This window comes from Panthera tigris, chromosome C1 (assembly GCF_018350195.1).
Source record: "Panthera tigris isolate Pti1 chromosome C1, P.tigris_Pti1_mat1.1, whole genome shotgun sequence".
Classification (NCBI taxonomy): domain Eukaryota; kingdom Metazoa; phylum Chordata; class Mammalia; order Carnivora; family Felidae; genus Panthera; species Panthera tigris.
The window spans coordinates 59,289,470-59,306,489 of record NC_056667.1 but is presented as its reverse complement, the minus strand read 5'-3'; the positions used below and the strand labels follow the sequence as shown (position 1 = coordinate 59,306,489).

General features: G+C 34.5%; 2 protein-coding genes across 6 annotated transcripts in view; one reads left to right on the top strand and one right to left on the bottom strand.

The window, feature by feature from the left end:
• The window catches only part of NEGR1 (neuronal growth regulator 1), an 836,662-nt gene that overhangs the window by 164,441 nt on the left and 655,201 nt on the right, over positions 1 to 17,020 (top strand). The gene's annotated exons all lie outside the window — the stretch shown is intronic.
• On the bottom strand, positions 1,021 to 4,270 carry LOC102950608 (40S ribosomal protein S7-like). The gene is made up of 2 exons (XM_042996660.1): positions 4,143 to 4,270; positions 1,021 to 1,449 (listed from the first exon to the last, which is right to left on the bottom strand). The coding sequence occupies exons 1-2, from the start codon at positions 4,268 to 4,270 to the stop codon at positions 1,035 to 1,037; spliced, it is 543 nt and encodes a 180-aa protein (XP_042852594.1). The 3' UTR covers positions 1,021 to 1,034.

Here is a 17,020-nt window from a genome sequence, read left to right as displayed (position 1 = left end):
CATGCTTAGAAATAATCTTCAAGTTTTCCACATCCTAAGGGACTCTGCTAGTCCCTGAAGTTATTTTTCTTTTTCTGTTGATTTTTCTTTCACTTTAAATATCCTTTTTTTAATGTTTATTTATTTTTGAGAGAGACACAGAGTGTGACAGGGGAGGGGCAGAGAGAGAGAGAGATAGCCTCCAGGCTCTGAGCTGTCAGCACAGAGCCTGATGCGGGGCTCGAACCCACAAACTGTGAGATCATGACCTGAGCTGAAGTCGGACGCTCAACCGACTGAGCCACCCAGGTGCCCCTCACTTTAAATATCCTTAATAAAATACTCTGTGTCTTCTGCCAGAGTTTTCTTATCACTCACTCCTTATAGTCAGACTACTGCCTTGTTTTGAAATTGTTCTATTTTTTTTAATATGAAATTTATTGTCAAATTAGTTTCCATACAACACCCAGTGCTCATCCCAACAGGTGCCCTCCTCAATGCCCATCACCCACGTTCCCTCCCTCCTACCTCCCATCAACCCTCACCCTCAGTTTATTCTCGGTTGTTTCAGAGTCTCTTATGGTTTGGCTCTCTCCCTCTCTAACTTTTTTTTTTTCCTTCTCCTCTCCCATGGTCTTCTGTTAAGTTTCTCAGGATCCACTCAAGTAATGATGGTGACTTCATAATCACCACATATGCCCAGGCATCATCTTCAAAACATTCAACATTGAATGTCATGATCAAGATCATTACCTGAGCTGAAATCAGGAATCAGACACTTAACTGACTGAGCCACTCAAATGCACCAGTATATCACCTTTTTAAAAGCTATTTCTGATTTAATGTATTTTTTTAATTAACTTACAATTTCATCCTTACAGCATCATTTCCTGTTGACTTATAATCACCTCCTAGATGTAGAGAGGGTAACCTAACTTAAAAATAGTCCCTTGGAGGGGCTTTGGTGCAGGTAGTGATCTGCAGTTCATGGGTTTCAGCTCTTTTTTTTTTTTTTTTTTTTTTTTAAATGTCAATGTTTTATTTAATCATTTTGTCTACAACTGAAACTCTGGGAACTCAAAGTTAACATCCTTGCCCGTGAGCTTCTTATAGACACCCGAGAAGGTTTCCACCTTGTGTTCCACATTGTTCTGCTGTGCTTTATCCAAGTGAACCTTTATGAGCCGGCTGCTGTCCAGTTTCACACGGATTCTCTTGCCCATAATCTCGCTTGGGAAAACCAAGTCCTCCAGGATCGCGTCGTGCACGGCGGTCAAAGTGCAGTTTCTGGGACGCTTTTGCTGATTTTTTGTATGGCTTTTTCGAGCTGGCTTAGGCAGAATTCTCTTCTGAGCAATAAAGACCACGTGCTTCCCACTGAACTTTTTCTCCAGCTCACGCACTACCCGGACTTGGATTTTCTGGAAAGACCAGATTGCTTCAGATTCTGTGTCTCCTTCTCTCTCTGCTCCTCCCTGCTCCTGCTCTGTCTTTCTCTCTCTCTCTCTCTCTCTCTCTCTCTCTCTCTCTCTCTCTCAAAACTTAATAAACATTAAATAAATTAAAAAAAAAATAGTCCCCTAAGAGTTTCCTATTTCATTGTCACTCCTCTCCACAATCCACCTCCCTGCCAGGGCTGAATCAGACAAAGGTTCTTAAGAGTAGCACCTCCCTGCTGGAGCTGAGTCAAAGGTTCTTAAGGAAAGGAAGGAAAATGAAAACTATAAACCAGAGAAACTATAAATAGAGAGAAACTAATCACTTTCTCATATCCCACTGTAGAAATTCCAGCTTGAAGCAGGGTCTGAATCGAGGAAGTTGGCAACTTAACACTAAATCAAATCTAGCTCATGATTAGTATATGAGATTTACCATTCTTAGTAAGTGGAGAGGGGGACCCATGACTGTGTTATCCATGAGTGAGAAGAAAAGTCAGTAATCATGCGGAGTATTTCATCCATGAGCAGAGGAAGATTTTCTTCATCAATAAAGCATAAAGGATTTGGTGGGAAGCAGAACATAAAATCTGTATTTTGCTTCTACAGTGAATTTTTTTTTTGATGAAGCCATTAAATATGCTCTGTCAATATACCATATTCGGAAAGGGGGATTGGACCCAAGAAGAAATGAAGGCCATATGTCTTAAAAATTTCTTCATTTGCTCTTTATTCAAGTAGACTCAGTGGAGCATAATACAAAGTGATAAATAAGCTCATGGAGTGTTAATACCTTAACAGCAAGTATCCATGTTCAGTGGAACTATTTACATAACTTTATTTCATTCTGTAGCAAATAACAGAATACATGGTGTAATGTTGTATATTTAAAGGAAAGCACTTTTAATAGGAAGACAAAAGAGAAAGAAAAGAAAGAAAGAAAGAAAGAAAGAAAGAGAAAAAAAAGAAAAGAAAGAAAAAGAAAGAGAGGAAGAAAGAAAGATAAATAGGTAAAATGGGTGCAAGCAATAGTGAACAGTCCACAAGAACAAGGAAGGGTTAAAGAGTTACTGCTTATGTTGTATACCTTTATCCCTAACCTATTCATTGTGTTATGGTTTAAAGCAGTTGCCATTCAGCAAACAGCAGATTTTTTCTTAAAAAATTATTTCATGGTATGCCTGTGTGGCTCAGTTGGTTAAGTGTCCAACTTTTTTATTTCAGCTCACCAGATCGAGCCCTATGTTGGGCTCTGAACCAACAGTGTGGAGCCTTCTTGGGATTCTCTCTCTCTCTCTCTCTCTCTCTCTCTCTCTCTCTCTCTCTTTTTTAACGTTTATTTATTTTTGAGACAGAGAGAGACAGAGCATGAACAGGGGAGGAGCAGAGAGAGAGGGAGACACAGAATCTGAAACAGGCTCCAGGCTCTGAGCTGTCAGCACAGAGCCCGACGCGGGGCTTGAACTCACGGACCGCAAGATCATGACCTGAGCCGAAGTCGGCCGCTTAACCGACTGAGCCACCCAGGCGCCCCTCTCTCTCTCTTTCTGCCCTTCCCTCTCTCTCTCTCAAAAGAAATAAACTTAAAAAATAAAATAAAATGAATTATTTCATATAGTATGCTGCTGAAGTGGCTTGCCTTTTAAATTATTCTAGTATTTACTGAGATGTGGATTCATTTGACGGTCTGTACTATTGCTTCAGCAATAAAATGAGAAATAATTAGGTAAATTAGTATATAGGCCAATGTAAATATATCCGTAATATTGAAATATATATATATATAAAAGTATATGTGTGCATATGTGTATATATACGTGTATATGTACATAGTATTTTATTTCTTTGTTATATAATGAGATGTGACACTTCGGTTTGCTTTAGTAAGGATTCAGCTAAAAAAACCTTACTTTAAAAGCTTCTCAGTTACAACCTCATTAGCAGAAAGTTATATAGCTACCATGTTTACAGACTTGGGCTGTTTTTAGTATCTTCCAAATGTGAGTAGTTCATTGAGCTTAAATGCTATTCTCTCCCATTTTATAGGTGCAAGGTCACAGTTATAGCATAGGATATTGCCTATAGCTGAGTTTCTTGTAAAATAGCAAGACTGCAATACTTATGCAAATTGACACTTTTCCAATTTAGCATTTTAATTTTGAAGGTCACACTCATAAAGACCATGGAGATTTTTTACCATAAGGCTTCTGAATTTTTTAGAGCATAATTGAATTGTATGAACGGGAAAGTGGGGAGACAGGGGGAGATTGAAATACCAACTATGTCATCTAACTCATCATATTACTTACACAAAATTTTTTCATCATGCTAATAAAAATTTTTACAAGTATGCTTCTTTCCTGAATTGGCTGTAGCATTCTCTGTAAGGTACACTTGATTGAAAGTTGTTGAGTAACCTAAATGTGTCTTTATTTTTCTCTAGGATAGCCTGTTTCTCCTGACTGTTGTCAGGATCAAATGTTGCTTATTAGAGTTGCAGGGTCAGCACAGCAGTTACGGTGTGAACCTTAGGAATAGATAAGACATGGAGGAATGATGGACAGATAGTTACTGAAACATATGTAAAGACCTCACCTATTTAAAATAGCCATCTTATGTTGTTAAACCTCAGTTAATCACTTAATACAAAAAGAGAATGAAAACCAACTGTAAAAATTTTAGCTATTTCTAATATGACATCTAGCATTTATTTTAATGAATCCTTACTTTAGGAATGCGTTCAGTCTCCTTACTTCTGTAGCCATAGTCAACATTGCCAGTTCTTTGCTGTTTGAAAGAAGCAGTTTGCTGTTTCTGGAAGAATCTGAAACAAAGCTTTCAGTTACGTTGTTCATCATTCTGAATGAAGTATATCTCTTTTTCTTTGAGCCTTCAGAAATAATCTATACTTTCCTTTTCTCATTACTTCTTGAAAATGAAAAATTCTTAAAACTGCCCTGGAATCCTGCTTGAGCTTATTTTATTTTCTTCAGAACTTCACCCTGAAGCACAAGTAGGGATTTACTAATTTGGATTTTAAAGTCCCAAGCTTAGTTTGATGCAGTTAGTACATTCAAAATTTACCAGTTAGCAATTATTTTAAAAGTGTTCCTTTACTTTTTTCATGTCAAGTATTTTATCATAAACGTCTAAGGAACTGCTGCAGCTGGATACTTCTTTCCCTGCTGGAAAATTCTTGAGTGTCCATGTTTATTGTTCAGCAAGTTTTTATTTTGATGGATCTTAGGTTTTTATTTCATTTATTTCTGTTTTTGTTGAAACTCAACCATACAGATGCTTTCTACTGATTTTTGTTCTTTAAGATGTTTTATGGGAGAGGAGGGAGAGTCAAGTGCATAAGTTGTGCTTAAGTATTGTGATGGAATGAATTGTCTCTAACCCAAATTCATTATTGAAGCCCTGACCTCTACCCCCCCCCCCCCACAGTGTGCTGGTATTTGGAGATGGGGCCTCCAGGAGGCAATTAGGGTTGGGTTAAGTCATGAGAATGGATCTCTGGTCCAATGATGTTGGCATACAGAGGAAAGACCATTGAGGGCGCATAGAGAAGGTGTTTTCTGCAAACCAGGAAGAGAGCTCTCACTAGAAACTGAATTTTCTAGCACCTTGATCATGGACTTCCAGCCTCTAGAACCATGAGATAAGTAAATTCTGTTGTTTGAGTCACCCATTCTGTAGTATTTTGCTGTGGCAGCCTGAGCAGTCTAATGAAAGCATACAATATGAGTATAACTGCAAAAATTTAGTGTCTAAGTCTTAACTTATTTTGCCCTCAGCTGATGAAGTTCCATATCATATGAAACACACAACAAATAATTGTAAATAATAGACAGATAACTCAGCGCTATTTATGTGTGTAGATGATGGAAACCAGCCCATACTACTTCCACAACTGGAGCATATCGATAAATTGCCCTTGAAATTAACGTGATCACAATAAGTCCAGTTTAACTGTGTACTAAAGTGACTAGGTTCTAGAAAGGCACCCAAACTTTGAGCTCTGCACACACTGAATGAATATGTGGTTAACAAGACCTTGTGCTGGCTCCTTTTTATGAGTAGAGATATAATGAGTTAATGGTTTTGTGTGATTGTAATAATAAAAGAGGAGGAAGTATTGGAATCAGATAAAATCAATTTTAAGTAAAAGCAAGGTTGTCCATATATGTGCTTTTCTCTTCAGGAACTAGTATAGAAAGTTTATGTTATATTTCTAAAACTTTCCTTGTGGATGTTTTAAAATTAAGTATTGATTTGGTTTCTAGTTACACGCCTGGGACCTACAGTTCCACTCTTGTCTCTTTATTCCTTAGAAACTGAGAATCAATCAGGCAGAACATTTAACTGTATTTTAAAGAGTTATTTTAGCCTGTAGAATCAAATTAAATCATTTTATTTTGGGAATCATAGTATTTAAATATCATGTTGGCAATTCCAAGATCATTATTTATATATTTACTTTTTATTTATATTTAGATGGTCAAATAGTATTATATAAGAACACTTGCCACTTACGATCCAATTCCAGAGTATTATGCTTATAGAAAGATGTTCAAATTTCTTATTTACTTAAAGTTATAGCAACCGCAGGTATTTTATGAACTATTGACAGAATACGAAAATGAATTTGTGTGTATCATATAAAAAATAACATCAAAGGGGTGTCTGGCTGGCTTAGTCAATAAAGCATATGACTCTTAATCTCTGGGTTAGGAGTCTGAGCCCCATATTGCGTGCAGAGATTACCTAAAAACAATAATTCTTAAAAAAAAAAATCTAAGTTTTATTTTATCATCTGTAAACCAGCTTAGATACCAACCATAGCAGCAAGCATTAAGTTGGTGAGAAAATAAAAGTTATAATGTGTATGAAGAAGGGCCAAGTAACTGTGCAAAATAGATAAAATATTGGCCCCATGAGGAGAAAAGTTTTTAGGAAGTTTACTAAACAGGCCCGGTGTGAATGGTAAGTCATTAAATGTGCCTCACTAAAGAAGAAAATTCATGAGTGTAAATAATTTAATTTGTTTTATAATATTTTCATATCATCCAGCTAGGAAACCAACAGGTCTAAGGCTACCATCTGTTTACATATATGTTAATTTATTTTCTTGAAACATTTTCCATTTAAGAAGAAAAAAAAATCACAATCTCCAAAACTTACAATTCCTAAGTGGTGAACAAGACATAGATTTTTTAGTGTCTCCCCCATATTTAAGAAATAAAATATACTTACATATATAATCAATGCATTTAAGGTTAGGGAAGCAACTATTATGTGAAATAAAATCATCTTTGCTCTTATGCAGAATTTTAAAATCTGTCAGAGTGAGAAATAACAAGGAATAGAAAAATACTATGAATGTTCACTGTTCAAAATAGTCCTAAATTCCTGAAAAATACCCTATGAAACTTTAAAACATAAAATTGAAAATAAAATTAAAGACATTCTGTAATAATTGTGATTTTTCTAGTTCAGAATAAACTTTAATGAAAATAATATATTTTTTTAAAAACAAAGATAACATTACTGAGATGAATAAGAACTTGAAACACTTGAAAATAATCATAAGATTAAATTATAAATCTTACCTTACTAATTTATAAATGAAATCCTTTAGTAACCTTAGTCAAAATCAGGAGATTTTCATTCTACTTAGTTTTATTTGTTTATTTTTTTGTTGTGTACTTCTAAGGGAAAAGGCTACTTCACCCACAGAAGCTTAATTTTAACACAAATGTGAAACTTGGAGAAAATTGTATAGCCCTAAAAGAAGGTTACATGTTAGGTTGGCAGAGGAGAAAGAAAAAAGTTATCCTGTGACTTGTAATGAGCCACAATCAGAATAAATCTTCTGATATAACTCTCTGTTTTACTTGCAATTTATCTGTTATTATTAGGTATCATTGTAGACTTCCCAAAAGCTACTAGAAAAACTTGCTGATCAAGCAGTGCTAAGACAAATAGATTTAATTTAGTAAAGGAGAATATTGCTTCCATAGGTTCTTAGTAGATACTCCAAAGAGGAAAATCAGAAAAGGTTATTTAAGGTTTTAGTGTCTGCACTGGGTGATTTGAAGATAGGTCTTGCAAAATATATAATTGGTTGGAATCAGGCAGAATTATGAGGTGAATAGCTTTAGATTGGTGTGCACAGAAAAGTCTGGAAGTAATTCTTATGAGCAATCTGTTTTATCTCTTAGAAATAAGTATTTATGGAGCCAGAATGTATGATTTTTAAACTGGCCCCAGTATATAGCAGAGGGAAAGAAAAGTAGGCCTGTCCTCTGTACTGTTGAACATAGGCCAGAAGAGTGTGACTGTTTCTAACAGTGTTTCCCACAGGAGCAGTGGATTGTATCGTTTCAGTTCTCTGTCCTTCTTCTTGGCCACTCTTCAGCCTAAACTGAACAATAAACCATTATGGTCTAGAGATATGATCAATCCAGGTCTACATATCTTTTTGATGTGTCATGGTCATAGATAGATTTTTTGAAAGTAAGTATTCCACATTTTTGTTCTTCTTGTTAAAAGATTAACTCATCTACCATTTTACAAGACAGTTGCTGTGCAGCAGCATTTAAACTCTGGAAGTCACATTTGACTCTACAACACAGACAAATACTAAGAGAAGGAGTATAATCAGAGTTTGGAGGCTAGGACTAAGAATGGGTCAACTCATAAGGTCAATATTCAATGCAAAGTAGCTTGTTCAAATTCATGACCCTTTTAGTCAAGGCATTCTCTAATACTAGTGAAATAGTCTGAAACTCCTGTTATCTCTGAACCAAAGCATGTAAGATTCTCCCCACTTTCTAGACCTTTTGTAAAGCATGAAATGGGAAAACTTTGGGTGCAAAAGAAAATAGTACACAATTTCTCTTTGGTGGTTAAAGTTTTTGAACTGAATCAAGGCCTAGTTGACCTCTTTTTTTTCTATGAAGCCATTTAAGATATCTTTGAAAAGGAAATTGATGGGTTAAACTGAACCCTGGAAGCATCAGAGGTCTGTGCCATAGAGGAAAATAATGAGGCAGGGCAGAGAAAGTTTGGTGCTCTTCCCTTGGCAATCTATATTATTAAATAATCTGGATAGTTTGACCATTAGCACTTGTATGATACTTGTGTGGATATCAAACATACAGCTTTTTTTTCATTTTTGCTCAGTTAGTCCTCACAGCAACCCTAAGAAAGAGAGGTAGTGTTATAACTCTCACCTTACTGAGACAAATGGGTTGGATAACTTCCAAATATCTGTTAGCTAGTGGGTGGTGAGGGTGATGATGGTGGATTTCAAACCCAGTCTAAGAATTTTTAACTCTTAACCCTTATAAAATATGACCTCTCAGGTGATGGATGTGTTAATTAACTCAATTGTGGGAATCCTTATACAATGTATATCAAATCATCACATTGTACACTTTAATTAAAAATTTGTCAATTATACTTCAATAAAGCTGAAAAATAAAACAAAGTACCACCTCTCAAAAGTCAGTAAAACTTTCAGAGAAAATAAAAATTAAAACTAAACAATCCAGGCAAGACTTTATAGAATTTTATTTTACCTAAAAATTTAAAATAAGTCTCAAATATTTGACCTAGTACAGTAGTTCCCCTTTATTAGTGGTTTTGCTTTCCAAAGGTTTTAGTTCCTGCCGTCAACCAGAAGTAGATGACCCTCCTGACGTTAGTGTCAGAAGGTCAATAGTAGCCTAACGCTACTGCATCATCACCATGCCTGGCAGCACCGTGCACCACATTTCATCTCCTCATGGAGGCATTTTATCATTTCACATCATCACAAGAAGAAAGATGAGTACAGGACAGTGAGATATTTTGAGAGAGAGAACACCTTCACATAACTTTTATTACAGTAAATTGTTATAATTGTCAGTCTCTTCCTGTGGTAGCTTATAAACTAAACTTTATCATAGGTATGTATGTATAGAAAAAAACATAGTATACGTAGGGTTCGGTACTATCTGCAGATTGAAGCATCCCCTTAGGGTCTTGGAATGTATCCCCCACAGATATGTGTGACTACCGTATTATGGAGTTTTTGAAGATACACCTTTTACATATGAATGTACTTGCTTAAGTGAATTAGACCATAAAAATGTCAGAAAATGTAATTAATAGGATATTTATGAGTCTTTGATCTTTATTACAAACTATTTTAATATTGAATATTATATTAGGTTATATTTGTTTTGACTCCTTTTAATGTGAAAATAAGACAAAGTTGGGCAAAATTTGACAGCTAACTTTTAAATGAGTCAAACCAAATTCCACTGACTTGTCTAATTAATTCAACCAATTATTCACATAGCTAGATTCCATAATAAGGTTTTTTATAGAGTGAAATAATTTGAAATAATCCTTTGCTTTATTATCTTATCTGCTCAATTTCTGTTTACTTAAGGTCTGGGGTCTCCATAAACCAAGGACTGGAATAAATGAAGCCCATGCTTTTTTGAGAACATTTAAAATGAAATGAAGTTCAGGTTCACCTTGAAACATCAAACATCATTTCTAATTATTTGGTGTTTTTTCAAGCTTAATTGGAAAATTGATCATATAAGACTAGTATTTGAAGTGTAAAGAAATGTGATCCACAGAGAGAAGAAAGTACTACAAACTGGGTTTAGCCTTGTGAAAGTCTTAGCAAGATGCTTAGTCATACTTTAAGAAACACATACTTTAGATCACAGCTTAGAGAAAATGAAATTTCTAATCCATTACTTTGGTTATTAAAAGTAAATGTGGGAGCAGAGGAAGCAGACAATAAAAGGTGGAAGGGAGAATTAGAAAGAAAATAGCCATTGTAATAGCTAGCTTGGAAAGATGAGCAGTTCTGTGTCCCTTACAAATAAACCCTAATGGGCATTCAACTGAGATTGGCTTGGGTTAAGACTTGCTATCAAAATGGCAGCAGTTTTGGAGTCTGTGGATTCCAAAATTTTATGATATATTAAATACTTGTTCAGGAAAGGATTGAAATCACAATTACATACAGTAGCTAATGGTTTCTTTTAATATTTTAAAAACAAAACCAAAAAATAAACAAAAAGCATGGTATAAGACAGCAGGAGGGATATGCCTTGATTTTGAGAAATGTAGCCAGTATGATGAACTTGGCACTCACAAAAAAAGAAAAAAAAAAAAAATAGAACTCGATCTAAACAGGGATTTTCATTACAAAGGGTAAGTAGGGGATTGGAGATTCATTCCTTAAGATAAAGCATTCAAGGAAAACTTACCATAATCAATTAGCAGAAGTGTTCCTAAATCTTTGGTTGATTCCTACAGTAAAAGATTTACACTCTTATAAAAAATACCAAACAGGAAATTATTGATAAGGAAAATATGACTATGCTCTCTTAGTGGATAATAGGTTTTCTTTTAGATTTCCAAATAATGTTTGTGATTGAGTGCAAAATAAACATATGAATTATTATTGAATTATCTGAGGTAGTATTTTAATCCAAAGTAACAATTAATCTATGTGTGTATTCTAAAATGTGAATTTTAATGGAGATTTCTATAGGTAATATAAAAAGAGAAGCTTGAATAATTAGATATTCTTGCATTTCATCTTCATATTAGATAATACAATTTCATTATTTTTAAGTTGTACTTTTTAGCTTTCATGCATTGCCATAGGTAGAATAGTTTCTTTTGTATATTCTGGTGGTTGGGAAAATATTGGAATTTGCTGTATTGAAAGGAGAACTCACGAAATGAAGTTATATGATGTTAGTAAATGACCTTTTGGAAGTTGTGATGCACTAGCTGTGAATTATAATATTTTTAAGGTGTGTAAATCCAATATTTGCTAATTTCATCAGTTTACTTATATCACTTTTGTTCTACTTTGTATGATTACAAATGTTTGTATTCCCTATTATTGATATCTTTTCTAACATTAACTTTCTTTAAACATTGGTACCTTTCAAAGTTATAGTTGATGAGATTAGTAATTTCTATGGAGACATTATTATGGAATAATTGGACTATATGGTTTATTTGGTTTATTACTTTTTAAATGTTTAAGCATGCTCACAAGAGAAATATAATAATTCTAAATCCTTTTTTAGAAGACGCCCATTATGGTTTTTAATAATGTAAAAATACTGAGAACATTAATACAGTGAATGAATTTGAATAATTATTGAGTCATTTCATGGAAACAGATCTGTAGTGAAAGTAGGGGAAAAACACCTGAGTGAGAGGTATAGATTCTGTATCAGGAAGGGTAGTACCTAGGGTTAATTTCTTAGTACAATAGCTTGAACTCCATAGTAGATATGTGTGTGTATTGTATGTATATGAAGGCTGCAGGAGAACCTTATTTGGTTTTGGTAGGGCAAGAGAGGGAAGAGAAGGAACAGATGCTAAAATAATGAGATAACTAAGTCCCTGGAGTGTGTTAGGCACTTAACTAAAACCACACACAAGTAAAGGCTCATAAGGATATTTTACAAGAAAGGTGAGGATGCAGCTAGGAGGAAGCATTGACTGAGTTTGTTTAGGCAGGAGTCTTGTTTCTTGTGCCAGAGTGCTGAGTTTCTGTGTCAGAGTAGCTCCAAGATTGAGTGCCGATACTAAATATATATATTTATGTTTTAATGGGTTATTAAAGATTAGTTTCAGAAGCAATTTTTTAAAATGAGGAAATGGGATTAGAAAATAGCTAGTGAATTTCAAAGTCTCAATGGCAAGCTACTTTTTTTTTTTTTTCTGGAGGAATTTCAGAAATAAAGTATTCTGTAGCTATAAATGTAGAGCTAGACAACTTAATTATCATTTAGAAAAGTCAGCCTTTGATTCGATTTGGCTTTTGCTCCAGGGTAATGGCCTTTCTTTCTTTCTTACCGTGGCAACAGCATCACACCAGCCCCTCCTTTCTTAAAATTCGTATTACTGACAAACAAACAGCAAACCACCCAGACAGAATAATTGTGATGCCAGCCTAATAAATATTGTCTGGGGCTTTTAGTTGTTGTAGATGAGGGTCACAACATGCTTTCATAATGAAAATTGAGCTTCATAATTAATCAGTCCAGTTACTGCCAATTCACATGAAAACTTACAGCCTGTGTGAAGCATCTGTAGTCATTAAATGTTTCATTGAGATAGAGCAGGAACCTCATTTCTGACTCAGCTCAGGGCCTTTGCACAACTTATTCCTTCTGTCTGGCATACTCTTTCCTGCTCTTTCCCTAGCTAATGCCTGCTAATCCCTGAAATCTTAGACTTCTCCACAATCCCCCACCACATATAAATTAATGTCCTCTCACTTTCTCTTACAACATGATTCTGATACTTCCTTTCATAACAATGTTCATACTTTGTAATCATGGATTTGTTTGTGAGCTTATTTTTTGGTTTCAGTCAGTTTCCTATTTTAAGCACTAGAAGAGTATCAAACTGACACTATTTTATAGAAGGCCACGTCTGATCTTTTATGTAAGTGAGAAGTGACACTATTAGTTATTATAGTAAGAAAAATGGAGGAAAGAAATAAAAAAAATATTATACTTGGATGCCTTATTGTTACTGACTTTTAAGCAACAAATTCTACAAAGCTTACTCTATCATTCAATTCTTTAAAAAAAGATGAATCAATCACTTCTGTGATTTTCTTTCTGTTTTGAAGCTAGATGTTTATCTTCCTAGAAATGCTAGAATTGATGCGGTTGAACAACAGCATGCTAATTATCTAACCTTTTCTATTGCAAGGAGCTCATTAAGAAATCAGAACATTATGTTGAGGATATTTAGTGACAAGATTGATAAACTTGATCTAACCAAGCTGTGGTTTAGTAAAATACTGATTTATAAGTAATGGCCTAAATGAGCCTTGCTATTTTACAAACATTTTTCTAGGTAGAAAAGTATGTTGCCAACATAATGCAGTGTTAGAATATTCTCATATCTCATGAGGTTTTGATATGTAAATATAGTTTGCATTTGGAATAATAAACCCCTGACATCACAAATACATAATGGTTACAGAATAATCTTCCTTTTACACATTTGTAGACAACCTATGAGTGTTAATATGACTTGCAAATATTTTCTTCCCCAAATTTACAGAGCCAGAAGCCAAAGACAGAGTTCACTGAGGAGATACATAATGTGAAATTGGTACACTCATATCCCTAAAATGTTTTACTTTTTGCTTTAACATTTGAGTCTCTCATTTTAAGAAACTTTTGTAGTATGTACAAGGCTTTCAAAATATCCAAAGTAAAATTAAAGACTCACCAGTCATGATAAGAATTTGAGGAAATTGTACACTGTACTATAACAAAGAAGAGTTCATCTCTAATGTGTTCATTATGGATTGGAGATGAGAAAAAGCGTAATTGCAATTCACTTGTCGATTATGCCCTCTGTATTCCATGAAACTTTACTAGATAAATTAAAATGTATGACAACATGGTTTTTAAAGCATGTTTCTTTCAGAAGAATAAAACACCTCGATATATAGTAAGTAGATAAATTTTTGGTTTAGCCACAAGTTTACCCCACAGTGTGTTTTTAACAAGCAGAAGTAGACATCGAGTCAGAAAGCCTTTTCACTGCTTGGTAGAGATCGGATATGGACCAGACTGATCCTTTGCCAAGGATCATAACATAGTTGGTCTCATGCCTCACTGTGTTGCTGGATGCCCGTCCACTGAGGAGGACATTTCAGACTAGTCTTCCCTTTCCCTGACTTTTTCCTGACACTTCCAGACATGCTTCCAATACCCTAATTGTACTGAACTGTTTGCATTACCCAGAACACAGAGCCCTCACCCCTCTGTCACTTACTTAAACTGATACAAAATTCACTTTTTTCTTCGTTGGTGTTATGGACTGAATGTTTGTGTCCTCCCAAATTCATTTGTTGAAACCCTAATCCCCAGTGGGATTGTATTTGCATATGGCGCCTATAAGGAGGTAATTATGGTTAAATGAGGTTATAAAGGGTGGGGTTATGATTGGATGGGATTATTTTTCTTGTAAAAAGAGACAGAGCACAAAGCAACATGACAGCCACCTACATGTCAAGAGAAGAGACCTTAGAATGAAACCTTCCCAGCCAGTACCATGATCTTGGACTTCCCAGGCTCTGAAACCGTGAGAAAATAAATCACTGTTCTCTTGATCACCTAGTCTAGGCTATTTTTTTTTTATGGCAGCCCCAGCTGACTAATATAATCAGTCTGGTTATTCTGTAGAACTAACATAAACTTTTGTAAAGATTCTGGAGTCCTCCCTACCTTACCCCCAAGCAAAATCGGTTCCTCTCTGCTTTGTACTCTCATTGAGTCTTAGATGCAATTGTAATATGAAAATTCAGTGTCTATCATTACATTTGTTTATTAATTCCTGTCTTTCCAGTGGGGTTGTTCTGTTCTTGGAAATATCAAGCTCAGAGTCTTGCCCTAATGTAGGATGAAACGAAGGAAGGAAGGAGGGAAAAAAAAGGAGAGAAAAGAGAGAGAGGGAGGAAAGGACAGATAGAGGAAGAAAACAGGAAGGCAGAATCTGCTAAACAGGAAACATAGAATATCATTAAATATTATACATATAATAACTGACAATGGATATCTTAATATATATGAGAAAATACAATTTTAAACGTGTAAGTCTGACAATCTTTTACTGGGGCAGGTTGTAGCTTAGTGCTTATTCCTAGTGAAACTTCTCTAGATTTTTAGATGGATGGAAATTACTGATTGAAACTATCTTTTAAAATAAACACATTTATTTGTTTAATAAAACAAATTTTAAATGATTCTAACACATTTTAAATATTCAATAAATATTAAATATTTTAGTGTATCAGAGGTAGGTAATGGCACATTTTTTTGAAAAAACTCCATATTTGAAAATTATATCTTTATGACGCTGAAGCTATTGATTATCTCTAGGAGCATCCCTAAAATTGTTCAAGGGTTCTGTGTCATTTCATGGAATATCAACTTGATAGCATCTTGGAGATTAGCTGAGTCCCTTATTTTTCAGATGTGAAAACTAGGGCTATGGGGTTAGATGACTTACCCAAAGCCCCACAGCTCTCTGGTTTACCCAAGGACAAGCCAAGCAGGCAGCTGTTCTGACTCCCTGTGACTGGGCCTAATGCCCGCTGAGAATGTGCTCGTTTTAATTTTCATGAATCTAAAGTTGTCGTTAGGCAAGCTTAGCAAATGTGTTCAGTGAGCAAACTTGCTTCCTGTTAAAAAAATTATCCAAATTATCAGGTAGATGATCCTGGAGTTATTTTAATTAAAGGCAATGGAGAAAAAAATTAGGCACTTAGATAGATTCCTTGGACTCATAAAATTAAAGAGCCTCTTCTGTCAATATGTAGGTGAGAGGTAATTCCTGTAAATGTGAATGTAAATTAACTGTGTAAATTCCCATGCATATTAATTACAAAATAAACCCTCACTACATTATCCTTTATTTCCATTGCAGGAGCTCTTATTTTTTAGGATAAAAGGGAGAGAGAGAGAGAGAGAGAGAGAGAGAGAGAGAGAGAGAGAGAGAATTCTTCTATGAACTGAAGTTAGAATATTTTAGACCTCTTTTTTTTTTTTTTTTTTTTTTTTTTATCTTCTCTGGCTCCCGACACCAAATATATAATTACTCTTTGATGAACTTTTTGCCTTAAGTTATTCCATTAATATAATGATTATATACCTAAAGGACTCCAAGTAACACCATCAACATCTTGGGGGAAGTGATTAATTCTTTAGGGACTCCTCCTGCTCCTACATATATTTAAAGAAAGAAATATACAACTATCCTCTTCATATGAAAATTCTAGTTAGTTATTTGGAGCAGTCAGGAGTGATTTTACATTTTCATCCAACTTTTTAATAGAGGTTAAAATCTAATGGTAAGCTGTTGGTCATCTGGCGAATCCCTAACTTCTGGCATTAATTTCCAATTTGACCACTTACATGATTAAAAGGTTCATAAAATATAATAGTAATCATTTTTCTATTTAAGAAATTAGGAGAATGTCCAACCACAAATCCCCGAAGTTAGGTATAATTCAGAATTTCTATCTCAACCAAATATGAAATTAGTCATTAGACTAATTAGTTACATATATTTATTTAATAGTCTATAATTTAATTTTCTGTCTTCAGGACAGGAAACTATTTAAAGTGCCCCAAGTGGACATTGGCTATAAGTAATGAAATGGGAATAAAGGGGAAAAAAAAAAGAGAGACTTAGCTAGAAGTTATTGATATTATAACTGATGAGGAGAGATGTAAGCACTAAGAATATGTCGTTTGAGCTAGGAGGCAAACAGCATTTCATAAAGAAGAAAACTTTTTTATTCTACTAATTTAAAAATTATTCACTTTTTTTTCTTGTAGAATTTGTGGCTTCAAATATAGCATTTATTATTTGTTACTTTATATGAATTATCCTTTGAAATCATGCTTAAAAATTACTAATTAATTTTCTAATGATAAGTAAATTTTTGGTCTAATATTAAAAGCTAAAACTTAGGGGTGCCTGGGTGGCTCAGTTGGTTGAGCATCTGACTTTAGCTCAGATCATGATCTCAC